This window comes from Lacerta agilis, chromosome 1 (genome assembly GCF_009819535.1).
Source record: "Lacerta agilis isolate rLacAgi1 chromosome 1, rLacAgi1.pri, whole genome shotgun sequence".
In the NCBI taxonomy this organism is placed as follows: domain Eukaryota; kingdom Metazoa; phylum Chordata; class Lepidosauria; order Squamata; family Lacertidae; genus Lacerta; species Lacerta agilis.
Genome location: NC_046312.1, coordinates 70,177,930 through 70,201,442, shown reverse-complemented (window position 1 = coordinate 70,201,442; position 23,513 = coordinate 70,177,930). Strand labels below are relative to the sequence as shown.

General features: G+C 40.1%; 1 protein-coding gene across 3 annotated transcripts in view; it reads right to left on the bottom strand.

Annotated features, from left to right (window-relative positions):
- OTOG (otogelin) overlaps positions 1 to 23,513 on the bottom strand; it is a 95,706-nt gene that overhangs the window by 63,140 nt on the left and 9,053 nt on the right. For 2 of the 3 annotated variants that reach the window (XM_033153782.1, XM_033153799.1), the window contains exons 6-23: positions 22,940 to 23,094; positions 20,688 to 20,806; positions 19,457 to 19,662; positions 18,665 to 18,798; positions 16,690 to 16,796; positions 15,945 to 16,054; positions 14,528 to 14,653; positions 13,401 to 13,509; positions 12,877 to 12,923; positions 12,439 to 12,584; positions 8,535 to 8,667; positions 7,460 to 7,637; positions 6,759 to 6,883; positions 5,397 to 5,609; positions 4,046 to 4,211; positions 2,831 to 2,905; positions 2,186 to 2,229; positions 344 to 494 (exon numbers count right to left, since the gene is read on the bottom strand). In XM_033153782.1, the coding sequence (XP_033009673.1) occupies positions 344 to 494; positions 2,186 to 2,229; positions 2,831 to 2,905; positions 4,046 to 4,211; positions 5,397 to 5,609; positions 6,759 to 6,883; positions 7,460 to 7,637; positions 8,535 to 8,667; positions 12,439 to 12,584; positions 12,877 to 12,923; positions 13,401 to 13,509; positions 14,528 to 14,653; positions 15,945 to 16,054; positions 16,690 to 16,796; positions 18,665 to 18,798; positions 19,457 to 19,662; positions 20,688 to 20,806; positions 22,940 to 23,094 (2,344 nt within the window). Of the gene's footprint in view, positions 1 to 343; positions 495 to 2,185; positions 2,230 to 2,830; positions 2,906 to 4,045; positions 4,212 to 5,396; positions 5,610 to 6,758; positions 6,884 to 7,459; positions 7,638 to 8,534; positions 8,668 to 12,438; positions 12,585 to 12,876; positions 12,924 to 13,400; positions 13,510 to 14,527; positions 14,654 to 14,924; positions 14,984 to 15,944; positions 16,055 to 16,689; positions 16,797 to 18,664; positions 18,799 to 19,456; positions 19,663 to 20,687; positions 20,807 to 22,939; positions 23,095 to 23,513 lie in introns of all 3 variants that reach the window. The other variant, XM_033153792.1, reaches the window with a different exon arrangement.

Sequence of the window (23,513 nt, the reverse complement as noted above, 5' to 3'; positions counted from 1 at the left end):
GAGTTCTACAATGGGTACAAATGCCCCATGGAAAAGATAACAAAGTTGCACAACTCCACAGGGATAAGAATGGACAGGAGGTTGTTTGATCAATGGAGGCTTTTTAACACTGCTTCATTGCATGCTGCTTACTTTTTGTTGTCCAGCATATGACAAGATGGGAGGAGGGTGAAACATCCCCTTGCCTCTGCTGCCAAAATAACTTGAGCTAGCTATAGTCATCAAATGTCTTCAGCTTCTTAAAAGACAGAAGGCCATACTACCAAATGTACACTAGGTGCTGAAGTGGCCATAGGTTGAATACTAGCAGGATAAAATTGAACCTGTGTTTGTCTTTACTTACCCCTGAGGACACATGCATCCTGAAAAACAAGGAAGATGTGCAGATATAGTGAGGTTTAGCAGTTGGTTTTCACATGTTCTCTCCCTGCCAAGCTCCATAGTTTGTGGATTACTGCAGTTTACATAGATCTGGTCATCTGGACAGTCATGAACTACAACAATAGAAGACACACATACATCCTATTTAGTTTGCTCTTTACCATAAAACCCAAAGCACCCTCTTCAAAGCTAAAGCCTAGCTAGATTCCTCCATTTTGTATTTATACATTTGGGCTTCAGTCCTACACATCTAATTCTTTAGAGAGTTTTTGTCCCTCTCTCATCACACTAAGAACACCAGGCCATCTGACGAAACTGACTGGAGGAGAGTCATAACTCACGATGGACAACTTAAACTACTTCCTCACACATTTCATCATTAATTTATGGAATTTGTTGTTATGTGTTGTGGTAGTGGGCAGGCCAGTAGTTCATGTGATTTTAAAAGACGTTTAGACAAATACATCGATAAGAAATCTTTCAGGGGCTACTAATCCTAACTGCTGTGTAGAACCTCAAGGTTTAGAGTCAGTATACCTCTGACTACCTGTTGCTGGGGAACAAACCAAAACAGCACACTAAAAATGAGCAAAATAATCCAAACCACAGTCGAGAAGTGGCAAGTCATGGTAGAGAGGCTGAGCCAATAGCCAGCATCCACAGTCCCATCAGTCACAGGGATGAAAGCAGAGGTAGACAAAGTGCTGTGCCAGCCTGAATAGCACTGAGTCCAGCTTGAGATCCACTGGGTCTCGGTCTGGCTCAGCCCTCCCCTTAGAAAAGTCCTGCCCATGTTTGATGGGCATAACAGGGAGCTCTGCATTGGCAGAATGACGCTAGCATCATTCCATAGGCCAATGGAAGGGGGTTTCAATTGCAGCCTAACATTTTAAAAATTTTTTTTATAAAAAATACTGGGAGCAATAGGATTGCATCCTGCTTCTGTCTTCTGGCTCAAATTTCTCCTGCTAGCCTTAATGAGGGCTGGAATGATTGAGGAATTTGATTTCTGTGAATTCCAGTGTGAACTAATCTGATCCACACCTCCCAGACTAATGTGCAAATTGGAACATAATTATTTTTCGGATGCCACAGTTCTCAGAATCGTGTGCATGCAGCGGGGGGGGGGGGGGCAGAATCAAAATGTGTTTAAAATTCCATATTCTGGGATAAAATATGCTTAGAAATGCATATATTGAGATAAAATTATTATTTAGATAGTATTTTCTGTTTAGATTTATACTTAAATATGAATTCTCATGCAGATTCTTTATCTTAAAAAGAAGCAGCACAATTCAAAGCAGAAACAGGATGCAACAGGTTCATGAATGAATACATGCAAAGGCATGGACTGGAAATAGATGGATTCATCCAAACCTAAACCATTCTTAGCAAAGATGTGCAACTGTTTACATAGTTAAAAGAGAACCTCATTAAGCATTAACTGCAGAGAAAGATAGTGCTGATGTAACTCAAAACCATAGCTAAATCTCGCAGAACAGCAGGTTTCTTGTCAGAGGGGAGTGACAGAGGGAGTGAATGCATAATCCTGCTGCCCGTTTGTAATCCTGTAACCATGGAAAAGATACCAGATGCAGTATGTTTTGCAGGTTCTATATATGACTTATCCTTTGCCACATACAGTTCACCTGCCATACAAGTTTGTTAACAAAAAAAGGTCCAGTGCTACTGAAGAACTTCACCCTTTGGTTTATTATCTCTCTGCTGCCACCATTCATAACTTTGGCATGGCTAGGACTCTATGGGGGAATTCTGGGTTAAATAACATCTTTATGTTACATACCAATGTTGTTTTCCTCACAGTTCATCATTCCATCTCTGCAGTGGCTGAAACAAAAATACAAGAAGTCAGGACCATCAGAATCTTTTTTGTAAAAACTTAAGGAATCTGGTCAGAGTTCTTCAAAGAAGAGAATGGTGCCAGTACATACATGCTATTTTCCCTCCGATTTCCCTTTTAAGAAACTCTTGCACCAGATTCCCCAGGATTCTTTGGGGGAGGCTGTGTGCTTTAAATTGAGTATTAAAGGTGCTTTAAATCTATGGTGTGGATGTGACCCAAGTCACAAATCAAATAAATATTTCAGACCTCAATACATACAGTATTGAGCAGGTGGAAAAAGATGGGGCCACAAGGGAAGTCATCTTAAAAATTCATTCTTAGCCCTCCAAAAGCATAGCAAGTGAAGGCCCATACAGACTGTGAGACAGACCAGCTGCAGGAGCAGAAAGAAAGAATGCAGTGGAAAGGGGCAGTGCCATCTTTATAAACAACACCAATGCTCTCTCCCTCTGGCTGATCCAAAGTCAGAAGGGATGGGGCAAACCCAGTGTCTGATAAACACAGCAGCATAAAATTCTGCCAGATGGTATGCTTGGCAAAACCTGCGGAACATTAGAAACTGCTCTTACTGTGGGAATAGCTTACCATTTCCCCAAAGATGTGATTATGTTTTCTCCAGGTGAATAGTCAATACCCTGAAAATAGCAGGGACATTCATTTCTATAAAGGGGGAAAAATAGAAATTTTTTTTCCATGGAAACAATACAGACTCCCCCTGTTAAAAATAGTTATTAACCTATTAACAAGTATTCTTGTCAAACACTGGTACCTCGACTTACGAATTTAATCCGTTCCGAATGCACATTCGTAGGTTGAAAAATTCGTAAGTAGAAAAAAGCAATTTTCCCATAGGAATGCATTGGAAACAAAAAATTCGGAAAAATTCATAAGTCGAGTAAACCGCATCTAAAATTCGTAAATCAAGTAAATCCCATCTAAAACCGCCAACGAATATCCTTCGGATGTCAAAAAATTCATAGGCGTGTGGGCACTTTTTTCATTCGTAAGTCGAAAAATTCGTATGTCAAGTAATTCGTAAGTCGAGGTACCACTGTATATTGGAATGCATTCCTATCACTGTACTATCCACAGCCAATATAAATAACAAATGGCAGAGCCTATGGACAAGCATTTATGTACTGTTTCCCCTTCAGCAGTAATCCATGCTGGTCACAAAATATATTTTTTAAAAAATTCTAAGGAAAACAAAATGAAAAGGGTTGTGACAATCAGAAACCTCAATAAATTACCTCACATATTCTCAAGATAATGGAACTGCAGGATGATGCAAATTTGGTAATCTCCAGTAAACTCTGAGCACTAAAAAAATCCACATGGCAGAACAGGCTCTTTGGAGCACGAGACAAAAAATGGACTTAATCTGCTCATCCATTTCCAGGTGAGGGTCCTGTAATGCTATCACAGAATTGTGTGCAGGTTCCTATACAGTATATACATATCTTGCTCAGCACTGTTGCCTGTTTCTTCACTTGGTAAACGTGAAGCAAAAGCCGACAGTCTTGGAGGGGCCATTCCAGTGCACTCTCTCATACTTTGAGTGGGCATGAGGCAAAACTGACAGAAAAGTTTGGCCACCCCAAGTTTACAACCATCTCATATAAGCATCAACAAACCCTGTATTCCCACTGCTGGCTAAATGCAGTATCCCCCCCCCCACCGCCTCTTTAGTTCTGCAGTTCATTTCATGTCTGAAAGTTAAACCAATTTCTCAGCTGGTCCCTTAAATCTGAAAATATACTTTTACAAAGTGGTTGTGTCAGCACTACAAATTATACCTACTGTTGCACACATCTGTCAGTTTTGATGTTCAGATACATTCCAAGAGGACAGGTGCAGCCTTCAACACAATCATCACTGCACGTCTCTGGCACAGAGAAAGCTTGGCAGGATCTGCCACAAGTAGATACACAGGTACTGTACTCCTTTGTATCTTCACATGAAAGAGCTAAGCAAATGAAACAGACTTCTCATATTACAAGCCAAATGCATAAAAGGCAATCCACTCTCAAAGGCCTGTAACACATTTCATCCCACACACTGGGATGGTTTCTTGCATGCTTACTTGGAAATAAGTCTCATTGTGTTCAAAGGACTCACTCTCTGGAAAATGTGCACAGAACTACAACCTAAGCCCAAGTTTAGTTAGGCCTAAATCATATCCTCGAGTATTGCTGGCTGTGAAGTGTTTTCACTTTTACTACACAAAGAAAATTATTTATTTATTACGCTCTCAACATTTAGTGTAGGCCTGAATCTTTTTTCCACTAAGACCCCCTTAGGTTACTTTACATAGCCACCAAGTACTGTAAACTAGACTTCCAAATCACATTGGATCCCACTTACATGGCTAACTATAACTGTGTCATTTAAACAAGAAAAATAAAAAATAAATGGGGCAAAGTGAGCTGAATTTGGAGGAGGGGACCAAACAGAAATTTCCCTTAATATATTTAAATAGGAATGGCTTGGACCAAAGGTCCCCTTCCACTATTAGTGGAACAAATCATCCACAAATGGAAGGGCTGTTTCCACCCTAGCAGAAGATCACTGCATGACAAAATCACCCCAAATACAGAGAAGTTCTTCCATTTGTACAGGATCTTTTTTGAGATCTTTTTATAGCCTACTATAATTTATGTGCTAGACCGTACAACCTTCTCCCTGGTTCTGCTTTGCACCATATGTATGTGCTTTTACCTAGCTTGAATGTGTCATTTAGCTGTGACCATGCCCCTTGCTTGCCTGGATGGAACAAGGTGTTGAGGAGGGTGTAGAAACAACTGGTGTTTGCATGGCTGGAATGTAGCATACTGTAAAACAGTAAGAGTCATATTCATTGCTCTGCCCATTTTTGCCTCTGGACCTGCATGTGTGCCCCAGAATATTGTTCACAGGAGAATGCAGTGCTTGGTTCCCAACCCAGCTTTATAGTGTGGGCTTTCTTCATTACCATGTTTCTCATCTAGTCATGTACCACACTGATCTACTGTAGTGCGTGGTTATTTGAATCTAACCATGTGCATTCAATCTGGATATCCAGCAAATGATATATCAAATTTAGATTAGTCTTGAAATTTACACAAGATGTCAGACAGCCATTAAATTAATTACATGCTGAACAATAACTTACCACATTCTGGGACATAACTCCGAAAGTCTATCACCACTCCATATCTGTGGCACAAGTGGGCATAATGGGACAGAGCGGAGCACATGCAGATCTGCCCACATTTACAGGTATCTCTTCTGCACTGTTCAAAATAGGGGAGAGGACTCAGGTAGGAGTAGCATGGGGCAAAGAGTTCTTTCGTAATGATGCCGCAAGCTTCTGTTGCATAAGTGGCTGTTAAAGTAAATGATAATAAAATAACCATGTTTTAGTTAGAGAGTCTCCAAATTTAATAGCAAAGGCTTTCTTCTGTGGAACAAACATTACTTTTTACAGCTTATCTGATTCACCCATAGATAAGCCACCGCCAACTGCAGAACTCTACAACTGACAACAGTGATTTTTATGGGAATTTTCCAAGGAAGTCTCAAACAGCAATCACTATTAATATTTCTCTTCAGTTCATCAGATATAAATTTTATTACTGTATTTTCAGTAAATAAGGCTCATTCAGGGTCATGATATTAATTACTTATATTATCATTGTTTTATATTACTTTTTCTAGACAATCCTTGACAATAATGAAGCAAGAAATGCATTTTTTTGTCAGCTGCACAACTGATCGATGAAAACTCAAATGAAATATAACCATCTCTTAAAACAGAGATATGCTGTTTAGAATACTAATAAGAATGCCTTTCCACTCTCCTTTTGACACACACACAAAAATCATGCTCAAAGTGGCTTACAATCAAGAGAACAGCAATACATCTCAAAATCAACAATATCAAAAACAATTTCATAACTATAATAATAAAAAACATCATTATAGCAAATGTACCTCCTGTTGCTCGGTCCCAGCTCCTGCCCACCTAGCAGTTCAAAAGCACGTCAAAAGTGCAAGTAGATAAATAGGTACCGCTCCGGCGGGACAGTAAACAGCGTTTCTGTGCGCTGCTCTGGTTCACCAGAAGCGGCTTGTCATGCTGGCAACATGACCCGGAAGCTGTACCCTGGCTCCCTTGGCCAGTAACGTGAGATGAGCGCCACAACCCCAGAGTCGGATACGACTGGACCCAGTGGTCAGGGGTCCCTTTACCTTTACCCACATACGCACCAAAAATATTTCAATACTATGGGTTATTCAGGGTCAGAAATTTCAATGGATCACCACTGAGTAAGAGTTAATTGAATACAACCCTATAAATGCAACAAGATTTTGCTCCTGGCAATAGCAAAAACTACAAGGGAGCTTGACGGTTTCATTTTCGTACTAGAAACATTCCTCCTGTGATGTTGCTCACAATTCCTCTCCTGCAACAGCTTCTTATAATGCTTCCAAACCCATCATCAATATCTGTCTATAATATCTTCACACTTACCTGATTGTAGATGAATATCACATGGATCCACTGGTGAATAATCATGCTCAAGACCACAGGCAGATGAAGTTTTCCAGGAATTTCCAAAAAGCTGTGGCGTACTTTCTGGCACTCCTACTGGAGATCTTTCCCCCATTTATTTATTTATTTGTTTAAAAAATGACAAAAAAGGATATTCTTGAAATAGCAAGTACAAACAACAGTAATTCAAAATCATAGTGTTATCTCATTAATTTCAAGAGACTATGGACTGGATTCATTGTGGTTTATTTTGTTTTATTAATTTATATGTCGCTTATCTGACTGAGTTACCCCAGCCACTCTGGGCTGCTTCCAACAAATTAAAACACACCATGGTAAGTCTTCTTCTTATGCATTCTATATTTTGTACTTCAGTATAGGAAAATACTTATTAAATTAAATATTTGTGGATTAAAATCATTTGAAAGGACATTTAAGTGGAGCATTCTTGCTCCCAAGACCCTTGAAAGTAACAAGTAACAAGAAAGATTATTACAAGATCTCTCTTCTGGGTTGAATCTCTTCAACATTGTTATTTTTTAATTAATACTAGGTTTGCTAATCAAATTTTATATTTTATTCTTCTAATAAACAGCTACTATGTTTTTCTATACTGTTTGGAAAAAATTCAGTATTCATGAAGATAGATGTATTTTTTAAAAAATGTTAATGATACATACAAAAAATCATCTTGCATATTTCCATTGAAGGTCCCACAAAGTCCTATGGTATCATCTTTCCATTGAGCATCAGCTTTGAGATAGAGCCTCAAACCCTTCCAGTCATACAGTATTTGTAATCCAATATATGACTTTATTTGCAAAAATACAGAGGAAAGTTTCCGTATTTCAAAAGCATCTAGTAGATAAACATTGCAGAAAAAAATGTATTAATAGTAATCTACAATATTATCAGGAGATCAGGAGTTGCTTTTAATCTTCACAATGTGTTTAATGTTAGTTGCAAATTACCCTCCTAATCTCTACTTGAATTTAGCCCAAATAAAATTGTTTTGTCGAGATCAAAATGTACTCTATTTTACGCATGCCATGAGCCCTCATCACCACCCCCTTTTGCAAACCTACCCAGGTGAGAAGTGGTGGCAGGAAGTTCTCAAGGAAGTCTGGATACCATGAGCACTTTTCACCACCACATTGTACCCTTGTGGGTAGCAGCAGTGGGGGAGCTGATGAAGGGTTGACAGCTACTGTTAAACTCTCAATGATGGAACTGAGAGCAAGATAGAATCTGGAAAGAATCAAGCCAAAATAATTGCTTTGGATGATTTGTTGTTCATTGAAGCCTCCTAAAACTAATTTGTTGCTCAAGCTGATTGAGGCTGAAGATAGCTTGTCCATCAGTAAAAAGGCTTCCTTTATGTCTGTCAGTTAATCTATCTATATCAAGTGTGGGGAACCTTTGGCCTTCCAGATGTGGATGGTCTGTAAACCCATCAGGCACAGCAAGCATGGCTAATGGCCATGGATGATGGGAGTTTTAGTTCAACAGCATCTGAAGGACCACATCTGATCTACATGGTGAGATGAAAGGGGGTGAATATACAACTAACATCTGGTTCCAGGGGTACCATGAGATGATGTAGATATTAGAGGAAGGAAACAAAGGGCTAAGTGAGGCTGTAGGAGAAGGAAAAAAACCCAGAATGATTGACAGGATGGAATTAAGGCATGATATGTAGACATAATTTAAATCATAGCATTTTCACTGTTGCTAACTGTTATTTATTTTACTTACCATCAATATAAGGCAGATTTACTTTGTACTGATCATATACCAAAACATCTCCTGAATGGGTCAGAGTCACTTGCCTCTTGGAATCTTGATTGAGAATAAGACTGACTGACTGGATACATGCTCCATCTTGATTCTAGAAATAAAATGAAGAGTAGAATTGTAAATTAAGCTTGAGATTCAGACCTATTTGCCTTTTGGTAGAATTTGACAGTTGTAGAGCAGGAAAGCATCTCCTGAGAAAGTCAGTGGTGCACAAAAATCAGTTAATAATTTGCTTGGAGATTTTATATACCACAAAATGCAGTGCTATGAAAATGAGAACACCCAGTAAGATGTTATTTATAATTCAAGAAGATAAGAAGAGTCTGCTGGATCAGGCCAATGGCCATCTAGTCCAGCACCCTGTTCTCGCAGTGGCCAACCAGACCCCATGGGAGACCCACAGGCAGCTCATGAGCACCAGAACACTCTCCCCTCCTGTGGTTTCCAGTAACTGGTATTCAGAAGCATATTGCTTCCAACTTCTGTAGTGGCAAAGCAAGTTTCAAGACTCGGATAGACATGAGCTGAGATATATACCCTAGATTAGGTAGAAATGCCCATATCTGACAGGTAAAGCAGATGCTTTGTACACAGATGATCCCATGGTTAATTCTTGGCAGCTACTGTTAAAAAAAGGGTCAGGTAGCAAGTGAGAGAAAGACTTCTGCCTGAGACCCAGTACTGTCAGATCAGACAGTACTGGAACTAGGTGGACCAATCGTCTGGCCACATACGGCAGCTTCCTATGCCATTTTCAAGATGTCCTATCAAATATAAAAACAAGCCCTAAAATGTTAAGAGCAGTAGATGAATGTGGGAGTATATATTGACTACATATATCTGTGTGTGCATATGCATACTGTCTAAAATAGGCTCTGAAATCCTTGCAATAATTCTCTGATCCAATGAATTGTTTCTTTCATAACATTGACTCCGCTAACTATCAGCAGCTGCCTTCTCATGAACTGTACCTCACTCATCACCAGACACTTAATAGAAATTCCTATATTAAAATATCCTTCTCATCATAACTAACTACAAAACCTAGTGATACTGTCATTTGAGACTCAGATAAGGCTAAGCTATGCTGATCACTTGACTGATCCTCTTTCAAAAAGTGTTTAAAGCTAAATTTTACATCATTCCAAACTCACTTGCTGCATGAGGATTGTTTTTGTCACCAAAACTGAGGCTCTAAGTGACTGTACTCTTTGTGATTCAATGAGTCGAAAACCTGTTCAGGTGTTATCTAGCTGTTGCTGGAGGAGTTTTTCTTTTTCAATACAGTAATCTGCTTTATTGCGATAGAGCTCTAGCATTTTAATGAAAATTTCTCAATAACTCTACAGAAATTCAAGGCTTAGGAAAACAAAAACAAGATTCTGAAATAAAGTAATTTATGCTAACGTCAAATAAAAAAAGCACAACATTTCCTTATCTCATGATTTGGTGTTTCTACGCAAGACATTTTAAGCAACCATTTTCAAAGATGACAGCTAGAAACCAAACATTCAAGATTACAGTTTATTAGATTATTCACAAATCAATGCATCAAGTGGTTGTTGTTAAAAGCACAGTTTAACTGAATCAGTCAATGAACTGAGTCAATGCCTTGTGCCTTGAGATTTTGTCGCTTCAAGTTTTTGTTAGATTCTGTTTGATCAACAACTTAGAAAAGAAAACGCTCGCAAAGTGGCTTTGTTGGAAGAAAAGGTGCTTTATTGTATATCCTCTCAGAGACACTAACAGGTTATTAAAGTGGTATGTGTACAGCTATGGACTCTGTGCAGGCGCTTGGGAGATTATATGCCATTCTAAAACTGCCTTTCTAAGGCACTCTAGATCTTAACAATGAACAGTGTATCCTTTGTTGGACTTGCCATCTGCAAGACGAGTTGAATGTAGAAAGCATATTATTATATTACCATATTATTAAAACATTTTACTGAAGTCAGGGGTAGCCAATACAGTGCCTTCCAGGTGGACTACAACTCTCATCATCCTTGACCATGCTAGCTGTGACTGATGGGAATTGTAGTCCACCAACATGTGGAGAGCACTATCCATGACTTAAGTAGAAAACTATAAACCTTAGAGCTAGATAAAAAGCCAACGTTTTAAGAACCTTTAAATAGAGATAAAAAGAGCAAATATTTCTTTTATACAAAAAATAAAAAATAATTATCAGGTAAAATAATTCTACACCTCCCTTGACAAAAGGTTTCAACATTGTACAGATGACTATTTCTTTACATAACCTCCTGTTACAACAACACAGACACCATTAGCCAACCAATCCCAGCCTTTGACACATGTTTCTGGGGAACAGATAAAAATTGTGCTTACTGGCTTCAGCTTTATATATTCGTCCATTATTTGAACTAACTAAGCTCAATTTTCTGAATGACACAAACACTCGAAAAATTGGCACTACTCACATACTGGCAAAAAGGGTGAAAATTCCCTGCCACTGACAGCTCTGAAAGAAGGACTCCAGTCTAAGGACCAATATGTTACGTCTGCTCTTTTCATAGAACCACCGAAGAATAATGAGAATTACCTGACTGGGTTAGCCCAAACCTGCCTACTCCAGCTTTTAATTTTCAGTAAGATGCAATCCTCCTGCTGTCTACCCTGTAGAGGAGGTTAAGGCCCACCCAGGAGCCCCCCTCACATCACAGAGCCATGACTCAATGCAGAGAAGGTGTTTTGCGTGCAAAAGTTGCAGGTTCCATCTCCAGATAGGTCTGGGAGAGATCCCAGTCCAAAACCTTGGAGAGATGCTGCCAGTAAGTGGAGAAAATACTAAGCTAGATGGGCCGATGTTCTATCTCAGTATAAGACATGTTCTTATGTTCTTAACAGGAGAAGAAATCACTAGCTCTATGTGGGGCTACCTTTGAAGGTGGCGCAGAAACTACAACTAATCCAGAATGCAGCAGCGAAACTGGTGACTGGGAGTTGCCGCCGAAACTATATAACACCAGTCCTGAAAGACCTACATTGGCTCCCAGTACATTTCTGAGCACATGTGTTGGTGCTGACCTTTAAAGCCCTAAACAGCCTCGGCCCAGTATACCTGAATGAGCCTCTCCACCCCCATTGTTCTGCCCAGACACTAAGGTCCAGCTTCAAAGGCCTTCTGGTGGTTCCCTCACTGCGAGATGTGAGGTTACAGGGAACCAGGCAGAGGGCCTTCTCAGTAGTGGCGCCCATCCTGTGGAATGCAGTTCCATCAGATGTCAAATAAATAAACAACTATCTGACTTTTAGAAGACATCTGAAGGCAAGCCTGTTTAGAGAAGTTTTTTGATGTTTGATGTTTTACCGTGTTTTTAATATTCTGTTGGGAGCTGCCCAAAGTGGCTGGGGAAACCCAGCTGGATGGGGTGGGTAAAAAATTATTATTATTATTATTATTATTATTATTATTATTATTAATTTGAAGAAGAAGAAGAAGAAGAAGAAGAAGAAGAAGAAGAAGAAGAAGAAGAAGAAGGAACGAACGTGTGCTATTTGCTATCCACTATTTGCCACTGGATATTCAGAGACCGTTAGCTTTTTAAGTTCTTGAGAAATGTCTGCACAGTAATTTCTCACAACACAGATACACATAAACTGAAGGGACCTAACCTAGAACCTTCTACATCCAAGGCACTGAGCTATGGTCATTCCCCAAGGAAATTATAACTGGATCCATAGGTAACCTTCCATGAATGGAAGGAATCTTTCAGTGAATGAAAAATTCCTTCCATTCACCAAAGGGAAACTTATAAATTGAAAGTTTAGTTTAATCTTTCTGATAATGCCAGTTAAGTACCCAAACTTGATGCAGCCCACACATTTGCTCTTACAGTCTTACCTGTCCACAACGAGCATTTTGCAGAGTCACAGCAAATTTTCCGGAGGTGAGGCTTTTTGCCAGAATATACTGGCAAGTGGCTTGAAAAGTATATTTGCGCCCATCAAATGTCATGAAGTGAATATCTCCTGAGACTGAACAGACAGCTAAAGGGGGGGGGGTAAAGTGTTTCAGTATGTTACCGAAATATTCTGTGCTGCTAGTAATGTATGATATTAAAGCCGCAATAGTGAACAAAAAGCCTGAAGGAATTATTGATTACAAGTTTGCATTCTGGGAGCTGATAATAATACTTTTAATCATTTATATGCTGCTTTCCAGGTGTAAATAACTAGGAAAGATTGGAAAAATAATCAGACATCAATATTAACACTCTTATTTTTATACTTTTTATGCATGTGATCAGACTTTGAATGAATTATCTGAGAACAGACATACCTGAACAGGTAAGGTTTGTGCAAATCCATTTTCCTCCAGCACATGTACTGAAAACAGAAAGAATTATTTGATGTTTTAAGGCAGTTAGCATAGCCCATGGGTAGGCAAACTAAGGCCCGTGGGCCAGATGCAGCCCAATTGCCTTCTCAATCCGGCCCACGGACGGTCCGGGAATCAGTGTGTTTTTACATGAGTAGAATGTGTCCTTTTATTTAAAATGCATCTCTGGGTTATTTGTGGAGCACAGGAATTTGTTCATTTTTTTTTCTTTTCAAAATATAGTCTGGCCTCCCACATGGTCTGAGGGACAGTGGACTGGCCCTCTGCTGAAAAAGTTTGCTGACCCCTGGCATAGCCCTTATGTGGCAATTGGAAGTAACAGTTATAGGACTAAACAAAATAAAATAAAAAATTCCTTCCAGTAGCACCTTAGAGACCAACTAAGTTTGTTCTTGTTCTTGGTATGAGCTTTCGTGTACATCCATGCCATATTAAAGGGAACAAATATATGGAATGTTACTAACCAGCTGTTGCATTCTTCATGAACCACAGCACCAGTTCTGTAGACAGATCCGTGATAATCACAAGGGCATTCTGATGGCCTTAAACATAATTTGTTTTCATAAATAAGTCCTAAAATGGACATTTGACAATAAGAACAAAATTAGAGCATGTGTTTTGAAAAGGATCATTAGAAATACGTTAAACTGGCTAGTAGTTCTAGCTAGAAAATGAAGATGTGATAAATTATATTTAAAATCCTTATACTGCAAAGTTTAATGGTATAATAAAAAAGCAAAACAGAAGGTCAAGATGTATTATGAAACAGTTAAAAGCTGCTTTTGTCATAAAGAGAAAACAACTTGAGTTATAAATAGTTGCAGCCCAATACCAAAAATATTTTCAAGTCCATTTGATTTCATTACATACTATCTAGTCAATATAGGGCATGCTATCACTTAGCCTCGCAGCCTAAGCCTGTTTTCTAAAATACCACACCAAGTTCTGTAAGGCTTACTCCCAAGAAGTCTGTCCCCAATGCTATTTAATATCTATACGAAGCCATTGGCTGCTGTCATTAGGAGTTCTGGAGCAAGGCTGGATTACTATAATGTGTTCTATGTTGGGCTGCACTTGGGTCTGGTTTGGAAACTCCAGCTGGTGCAGAATGCTGCAGCCAGATTGCTGAGGGGAGCTTCTGGTCAAGAACATGTGACACCATTGCTAAAACAGCTGCACTGTCTGCCCATCTACTACTGAGCCAGGTCCAAAATTCTTGCATTGATTTACAAAGCCCTGAACAACTTGGGTCCAGGATACCCCAGGGATCACCTGAACCCTTATAGTCCAGCTCATTCACAGAATCTGCTCTGGGGGCTCCTCCAACTCTCTGTAGCAGACTTAGAAAAGGCAGAGAATGTGCATGGGAACAAGAGGAGAGAGGAAAGTTCTATTGCACAAGAGGAAATCCTTGTATTGACAGGAAATGTTAGTTGAATACCACCCATTGCCTCTCAAATGAACCCATCTGGGTTTGTTGACAAATATCTGGAGTGTGACTTAATTACTGTGTCTTGTAGATTGCAGAAAGGCCATAAGCTCCTGAAAGGCCACAACTTCTAACAAAATTCCACACCAAAAACTGCATTACCATCTGGACAATAGCATCCATCAACACAGGGCAGTTCACTGTCAACACAATGAGTTTTTTGCTGACATGAAACTGGGCAGCAATCAATGCATTCATTGTAGACAAGATGCTCCTCACATTTAATGACTGAAAAACAGAAGAAATGAAGAAATGTTAAATGATTTATGTTTCTCCTTCCTGGGGTGGAAAATTGATGCTACTTTAATTTTAATTTAAGCATCTGGTGAAGTGGTCTCCATGCAAAAGCATATACTGGTTAGTCTTAAAGTTTGAACGTGCATACAATAACCAATTAAGGTACAATATTTAAAAATGAGAAAACCTACAGAAAGGAGAATAAACAATATGCAGAATATTTTGCCAGCAAATAGCATTCTAAAACCTTGTCATTGCATACCACATTCCTTAAATTGTGCCCGCCAGTTGTGGAGAGGTTTTCCTGCTTGAGCACAAGTCCTTGCATACTCAGTTGCGATTCAAGACCACCACCACCCCACCACCCCCAAAAATGAAACACAGTTATAGGGGGTTTTAGTTTAAGTTATTGGGCAAAATTTAGGCCACAACTTTATTGAATACAGAATGTGAGTGGTATTGGCTTAGCCATCGGCAACATCCAAACTATGTCAGACTCCCTCCCGCATTCACTGCCAGAGGGAGCACCACCAGAGGGTCCTGACTAGTGCTCACCCCGATGTCCCTGTGGGGTCCTGGTATGGCCCTAGCCAGTTGCGTAGGAAGGACGGGGCGTAGGGGGCGCCCCGCCCCGTGTTCCAGGGGAGGGGGGTGACACTCCCCAGTCCATCCCCTGCTGCCCTGCACCCCATCCTTTGCTCCTGCGGCGAGCTGGCGAGCAAGCAGCAGGTCATGGGGCTACTCACTTGCTGGCTCGGATGCACTACACATGCCCGGAATTCTGGGCATGCGCAGTGCATCCGATGTGTCATGGCGTCACGACGCACATGCTGTGGTCCCCCGCCCCCAGGGGGTGCCTCTGTGCCGCCGCCCCGGGCAGCGCGGAGGCTTCCTCCGCCACTGGCCCTAGCCCCTTCCGCAGGGGTTTCAGAGAAAACCCAGGCCAACCCCTAGATTCCTTTAACAGAATACCCTTAAGCTTGGAGGGGCAGGTGATGGCCGCACCTCCCCTCCCCACAATTGCTGATCCAATGCCTAACCGCCAAACCTTACAAAGTTGTGACGATTGCTACGGTGGTAGGTGAAAACCAAATGGCCCTGCCAATTTGCCAGATAGAAAAATTCCTACCAGCCCTCCATTACAAAACAGGCAACAAACGAAGTCCATAGCAAGGCTAGATGAACCTATATTTAAAAATGAGAAAACCTGCAGAAAGGGGAATAAACGATAAGCAGAATATTTTGCCAGAAGACAGCATTCTAAAACCTTGTCATTGCATACCACATTCCTTAAACTGTGCCCGCCAGTTGTGGAGAGGTTTTCCTGCTTGAGCACAAGTCCTTGCATACTCAGTTAATGCTCGACACAAAGTTGCATTATCAGCTGCTGACCTTAACACAAAAATAAAATAAAATTGACATAGCCTTATTTTCACTGTTCTAATTAACCACAGTTTAGGACTGGGACAACACATAAACCTGCTGTTAAGCTAAAACAGAAGTGGAAGCTGCCAATCCTTTCCTTGCAGCTAAACCAAGAGTAGAGGCAGTGATTGCATTTGAGTACAAGTCATGCTGAGGCCTGTTTCCATAATGCTAAGCCATGGTTTACTGCTAAATTATACCAATGATGAACATGCAAAATTCATATAATGTTTAAATCAATAAATATTTGGCTTTAACTCTACTGCCACTCATTCTATTATAAGTAGAAGTGGTACCACAAAGGACAGTCAAAAACAGTGAGAAGAGAAGCGGGCCCAAAAAAGAGATGTATTTAATATTTGCAGAAACTTAATGGCCAGAATCCAAAGAACCCCATTCCCACAGCTACCATGGTACCTTATGCACATTAAAAAGCTACTCCTAAAGATACTGCTTGGAACGGCATTCATCAGTATGAAGTGCTGCAACTAGAAGCTGAAAATCAGCACAGTCCCATCCATACCAAGAAGTGTTTTAAGTGGACCTCTCTGAATCCCAACCACTGACTGCTAATTGGGATCTTCTCAGACCAAGACACTTACATGCATAGATCATTTGTGCAACTGGCCATGAAAGGAAATGGGCTCACAAATTCATGACACTCTTTGAAGGGGCTCCAGAGCAGAATGCTGCAGAATGCATACGTCCTCTGAAAACACAAAGAATTAGTATGAAGGAAGAAGCTTTTTTAAAAAATGCTTTAAAAAAATTGTCTAGAAACTAGATCATCTGATAAGTATCCAGCCATTGATTTTGAATCCAAAGTCTGACAACAATGGTTCTAGAAAGATTGGCAAGGCTGCAAAGATGTTGCTGAGTAAGAGGCTTACACAAGGGGGGTTGGGTTTTTTATTATTTCCATGTCATACTGCAGGTTCCTATGTCACATCTCACTCTGTGCCTTGTCAGTCCTTAAGAGCGGATTTCCATGGAAGGCAGGGATGCCATGATCCATGAATGGAGTACCATTCCATCTACAGGTGAAACTCGAAAAATTAGAATATCGTGGAAAAGTCCATTTATGTAAGCAATTGTTTTCATTAGCTACTGGAGTTTAATATATGAGACAGACTCATGACATGCAAAGCGAGATATGTCAAGCCTTTGTTTGTTATAATTGTGATTATAATGGCGTATAGCTGATGAAAACCCCAAAGCTGAAATTGTTAATTTGGGGTTCTCATCAGCTGTAAGCCATAATCATCACAATTATAACAAATAAAGGCTTGACATATCTCGCTTTGCATGTCTTGAGTCCATCTCATATATTAGTTTCACCTTTTAAGTTGAATTACTGAAAGAAATGAACCTTTCCACGATATTCTAATTTTTCGAGTTTCACCTGTACATGTTTTAGTTGAAGAGGCAGCATTGTGAATTCTTATTTTATCTAGCATATGAATTGTTTATATTTTAAGTTTCAAATGAGGTCTATCAGATTCAACACAGGTGTATAATTTCTAATTAAACATACTCATATTACATTTACATAATACATGCACTATACTATATGTACGTTGACATATTTTATTTGAATAAACACTGATAAATTTTCCCCCTCCAGCCAGTAGCAAACTGGTTTTTATTTTATTTTTCTCATCCCTACGCAGGAAATCTAAAGCAGACTTTGTATGGGATACGTTTTCTGACGAAACTGAAATATGGTAGCCAAAATTATGATGAACTTTTTCTTTGTTGTTGTAGACAGCTGTCTATGGAGACAAAAGCTCTTTCACAGATTTTAATACAAGTGAGGAAAAATTATCTGATTAAATTCTGGCACTAGATATCACAGGAATCCACTGGCTGACTACAGGCTTTGAATGCTAAAATAGGAAACTCTGAATAATAATATCAAAGAATAAAATAAAAGGAGGAATTAAAAATAACTCAAGCATGATAAGAAATCTATTTAATCTATGAACCTTAAGCACTCCTCTGGGATATAACCATTTTCCACATATTTTGAGGTAAAGAGTAAAATCAGAAATGAACTTGAAAGCAGGAGGCAGACAGAATCTGAAATCATCTTCCATTTACCATATACCCCAGCTAGCGCAATTGCTGCCATGTCAATTTCAGCTAGTATAAAGCTATGTGAGCCATCCATATTTATCATGTAAGCAATGCATCACAGGTATTTAACCAGGAGTCTCAATCTCATAACGATGGGCAGCAGTTTCTTTTTGCAATTAGGAAGTCATTTATGCCATTTTTAAAATATGAAATTTCAGAATTCAGTCTCATATAAGTTTTTGCCTTACATCATCAGGGGTGTCACCCAGAAGGGGCCGAGGGCCCCCACAATTTTCAAGGAGGGGGCTGGGCCTCCTCAATATTTTGCAGTGATGTGCTCATGTCAAGCGCACATGCCACTCACATCACTCATGTATGCAACATAATGTGCATGTGACACATCAGCACACTGCACAGAGTGTGAGCATGTTGTGCAACACCAGCCTCCTCAATCGCAGGAGCAAGCCAATGTGCCTGTCTTACATTAATTATCGTGCCTACCTGTAAAAATGTTTGACTTTGAGTCAGACAGGGTGGCTCATAGTTAAATGAGGTATCCCAGGAGAAGATGTTCTCCTGTGGAGGATTTTCTCTCCAGCTTTCTACAAACTCTTCAATGTCTTCAGTAAGTTTTCCTAGGGGAAAGTGCACAAATGCAGGAAATTAACATTTCCACTGATTGGGTTTAGATGGAAGCTATGAAAGAAATACAAAGCATCACTGTCAGATAGATAATTAGACAGAAGTGTGACTGCTCCTGTTAATGCTAAATTCTAATCAACAGCTCATCCAAGGCCATTTATTATATCACATTTTGTCTCAGGAAAAAAATGGTATAAAGACATTGGCGCACAAAATGCACATGAAGCCCATCAATATTGAAGGGCAAAGTATATGTAGAAATCACAAAGAATCCACTTTAAAACAACACAAGAAGAAAGTCTGGTCCTTTTCTGCTCATGGACAGAAGCTATTTAATAGGCAGTGCTGCCACCATCCCACTAGCCATAATGTGCCAGGTTCCCAGATTTCATTTTAAAAAGCAAGCCCATGTAGAATCTGAGATATGAAGCAAAATGTGCAGTCACTGTTTTGCCCATTTGTCTTGAGAGAACAAACCTGCTCTCACCTTTCAGTGTTTTAAGCCAATGGATGGATGTCATAGCAATTATGGCATTTAGGGAAGCCAAACTAGACAAAAAGAGGGCTAGAGCAGTCTTGCTCTTTCTACGTAAGGCCTGTAACTGCTGAAGAACACAAATAACATCTTAATAAATTAGATGAAATACTCACCATAACTAGTGGCAAGTTCATCTTGCAGAATGGCATTGTTGTTACCACACAGTCCATGAGTTCTGCCCAAGTAGTCAGGAGCCATCTTAATATAAACAGCAGAGGTACCATCCCAAGCCAGAGAGAATGCATACTGGTGTCTAACAATGACATATCCAGCTAATGCTTGGATATACAAGTTCCCTATGGTATATGGTAATTGTATCCTGGGAAGCCAAACAAATACCATGATAAACAAACAAACTCATTGTCATCCTTTATACCCATTATATATCAAACAGGCAGGGACATGGGTGGCACTGTGGTCTAAACCACTGAGCCTCTTGGGCTTGCCTATCAGAAGGTCAGCGGTTCAAATCCCCACAATGGAGTGAGCTCCCGTTGCTCTGTCCCAGCTTCTGCCAACCTAGCAGTTCAAAAGCACACCAGTGGAAGTAGATAAATAGGTACTGCTGTGGTGGGAAGGTAAACAGCATTTCCATGCACTCTGGCTTCCATAAGGGTGTTCAGTTGTGCCGGAAGCAGTTTAGCCACACTGACCACATGAAGTAAGATAAGCGCCGCACCCCATAGTCACCTTTGACTGGGCTTATCCGTCCAGGGTCTTTTACCTTTACCTTTACCTTCACCTTTCCTATCAAACAGGCACCTTATCTATGGTCTTTTCAGTGCCTGCTAAAGATGTTCCTCTTTCAATAGGCCTCTTGAATACCCAGTTGGCATCAATATTGGATCAGAATTGATTTTATGTATGTGGTGTTTTAAAATGTGTGTGTGTGTGTGTGTGTAATTGTTTTCATATATGCAGTTTTTTAACTGTTTAATAGTTTAATTATATTGCAAATTGTTTTAAGATGCCTCATAGGGAAATAAATAAATAATCTCTATCCAATTATAGTAATTACTGTATTCTGCTATCAATCAATGATGCTATTTTTGTTTCCAATCACACTTATATGACTCTTAGATTACGCCATTTCTGAAGAAATGTATACACACCATTTTTTATGACTTAGGGTTACAAATAATAAACTTAAAATGACTTTCCAATTGAATTACTGTATTATTAATATGAACATTACTCAGTTCGTTTCAACCACAAACATTACTAATTTGTAGGAATGAAGATAGCATATAGTTAGGAATCAATTAAGGGTCCTACATCTCTGCATATCAAAATAACATGACAAATAAAAACACCACAGACCATGAGAGTATACATTTAATTTACCCAATCCCTTTGTAGGTGACCTCACTACTTAATCTGATTTCCCCGTCTCCAGAAAAGTATAGGCTAATTGATCGTTTACAGGAATATGGAGAAGACTTGCAATCTGGATCATTATGGACCTGCCAAAAATGGGAGAAATAAGTATTTTAGCAACAACTATATTTTTGGCATTTCACATACTGCTTTAGGAATGGGGCCCTAAAATGACTTTGAAATTGCAGCCTCTGTGAGCATCTCTTATACAGTGGCGGAGAGCAGGCAGGGGCTGGCATGACAAGGGCATGACGTGCGTCCTGGGGGTGTGACACGCTGCCCCACAGGAGTGTGGCATGCGTCCTGGGGCATGGGCATGCAGGGGTGTGGCACGCTTCCTGGGGGTGTGGCACGCCGGCTGCAGGGGCGTGGCACCCAGCACGGGCGGGGGGCAGCCGCGATGGCACCCAACTGGGATTGTACTGCCGGGGGCGGTGCACTCCCCCCGCACTCCTTTTCCTCCGCCAGTGCTCATATATATTCTTTTAAATATAGTCTTATTCCATATCTCATATTTATTCACTTCAAAATAAACTGGAGAACCATATTCAGCCTCCTGGTCACCACTGGAGGAAAGGTGGAATACAAATCAATTCAGTCAAAGGCTATATTACCTCCAGTGTCAGAGTCACGTTGCATCAAATAAAAGGCCCCGTCCAGTATCCTATTCTCACAGTGGACAACCAGATGCCAGCAACCAGAATAGGAGTGCAACAATCCTCTTCTCACTTGTGCTCCCCAGAATCAGGTTATCAGATACTGCCTCTGACACCAGAAGTAGTACATAGCCATCATCCCTAGCAGCCATTGACAGCTTTGTCCCATTTTCATTTGGCTAATCAAGCCCCTTTTAAAACTATCCTAGTTGGCGGCCATCACTACATCTTGTGGGACTTGACTGCATGTGTGAAGGAGCACTCCTTTTGAATACCAGTATTTTCATGCCTCTGAATACCAATTACTGGGGAACACAAGCAGGATAGTGCTATTGTGCTCAAATCCTGCCTGTCGGCTTCCTAAAGGCATCTGCTTGGCCACTGCCAGAACAAAATGCTCATCTAGGAAGGACTGTGGTCTCATCCAGCAGAGCTCTTCTCAATCAAATAAAACAGAAACTGGCCCAGATTTTTGTGCATCATCAAACAGTATAATTTGATGGCACAAACAAAAGAAGAAAGCATTTGGAAAACTGGGAACTTGGAATATTTTGGCATAGTGAGATTACTCATCCACATTCTTTGCAGCCCCAGTCTATGGATAAGACATGGATCTTACAACAACCAGAGAGTGCACATGTGCTTTTTAGTTATTCCCCTACTGCAGGCCCTTCCAAACCACTCCAATAGCTTTGGGAAACCCACCATGACATTTCATGAGACATTATGGACTGCTACCAATAAGAAAGATCAGCATTCTTCACCCCTCATGTACACAGAAGCACTTTACTTGTGATCTTAGGGGAAAGCAGCATACAGTATAATACTATGCATGTCTACTCAGCAGCAAGTCCTGTTGAATTCAATGGGCCTTGCTCCCATTTGTGTATATGATTGCAGCCATGGTAAGTTGTAGTTCCCTCCCTCCCTCCTTCCTATATTACTTGGGCCACATTCATTCATTTTTATTGCATTTATATCCACCTTTTTCTTCAAGGGGCACAAGGTGGCGTACATGGCTCTCCGCCGCCTCATTTAATCCTCTCAACAACCCAGTCAATTTCATGGCCGAGTGGAGATTTGAACTCTGGCCTCCAAGATCCTAGTCTGATACTTTGACCACTACACCATACTGGGTCTCCATTGGAGGAAGGCCTCCAGGATAGCCTAAGTCTTGGCACTGACCATAATAACTTCTTCCAAGCCCTCCAGGCTCTCCTCACTCAACTCCTTTCAGTTTCCAATGAGCTTGGCTAGGCAGCAGTACGTATAGTTGTCACTCACAACCTTGATCAGCTCTGGGAAATGATACCCCTATCCTCCGTAACACCATGCATGCTGAAGGATTGCTTGCAAGTCAAACCATACAAGCAGCCCAACCCACTGGAACTATCAGTTCAAGAACTAGCAGGAAGCAACAGAATCAAACAATCCTCACAGTGGGGATTTTTAATACTACTAGTAGTAATAATAATAATGATAACAATGCATGAAATACTCATTTATTGCAAATCAGATTTATTTTAAATGATTTGGAATGAACTTTACACTGTCATTTCTCACTTGTATAGAGAAGCTCTGTTCGTCCAATTCATTCTGCCTTAAGAGAGTGTATGTAGATTTTCCAGAGAAAAAGTAGTAGAGCCCATCAAAGGTTTCATAATGGTATTGTCCCCATGTTCGGCAAATGTGGTCTCGTTCTGCACCTGTGTTGTATACTATGGCAGAAGATGAAAAGGGGTGGGGGAGCAATTTTAGAAACAGGATCTCTCACTAATGCCTACACCTCTTCTGGGGGTGAGCTCCCAAAAAGGAGGAATGTTTAAATATTTATTTATTTAGCAAAACATATAGATAATTTTAAAAACCCTCTAACCAGTGTACATAAAACAATTATTGATAATACACAGGTGTGTTAATACGCATAATAATATACATAAGCAGTGTTATTTTATAATATCTTATTGCATTCATATCATTGTGATTAACTGCCTTGAGCATCATTTGGAGGAAAGCTGGGACACAAATTATGAATTAAAATCAATAAACAACACATGTAGTAGTTTATTTACTGTATCCATCACCTCTTCAAAAAGTCCCAACAATACAAGTCAATTGAGCCTTCTTCTGAAAAGAA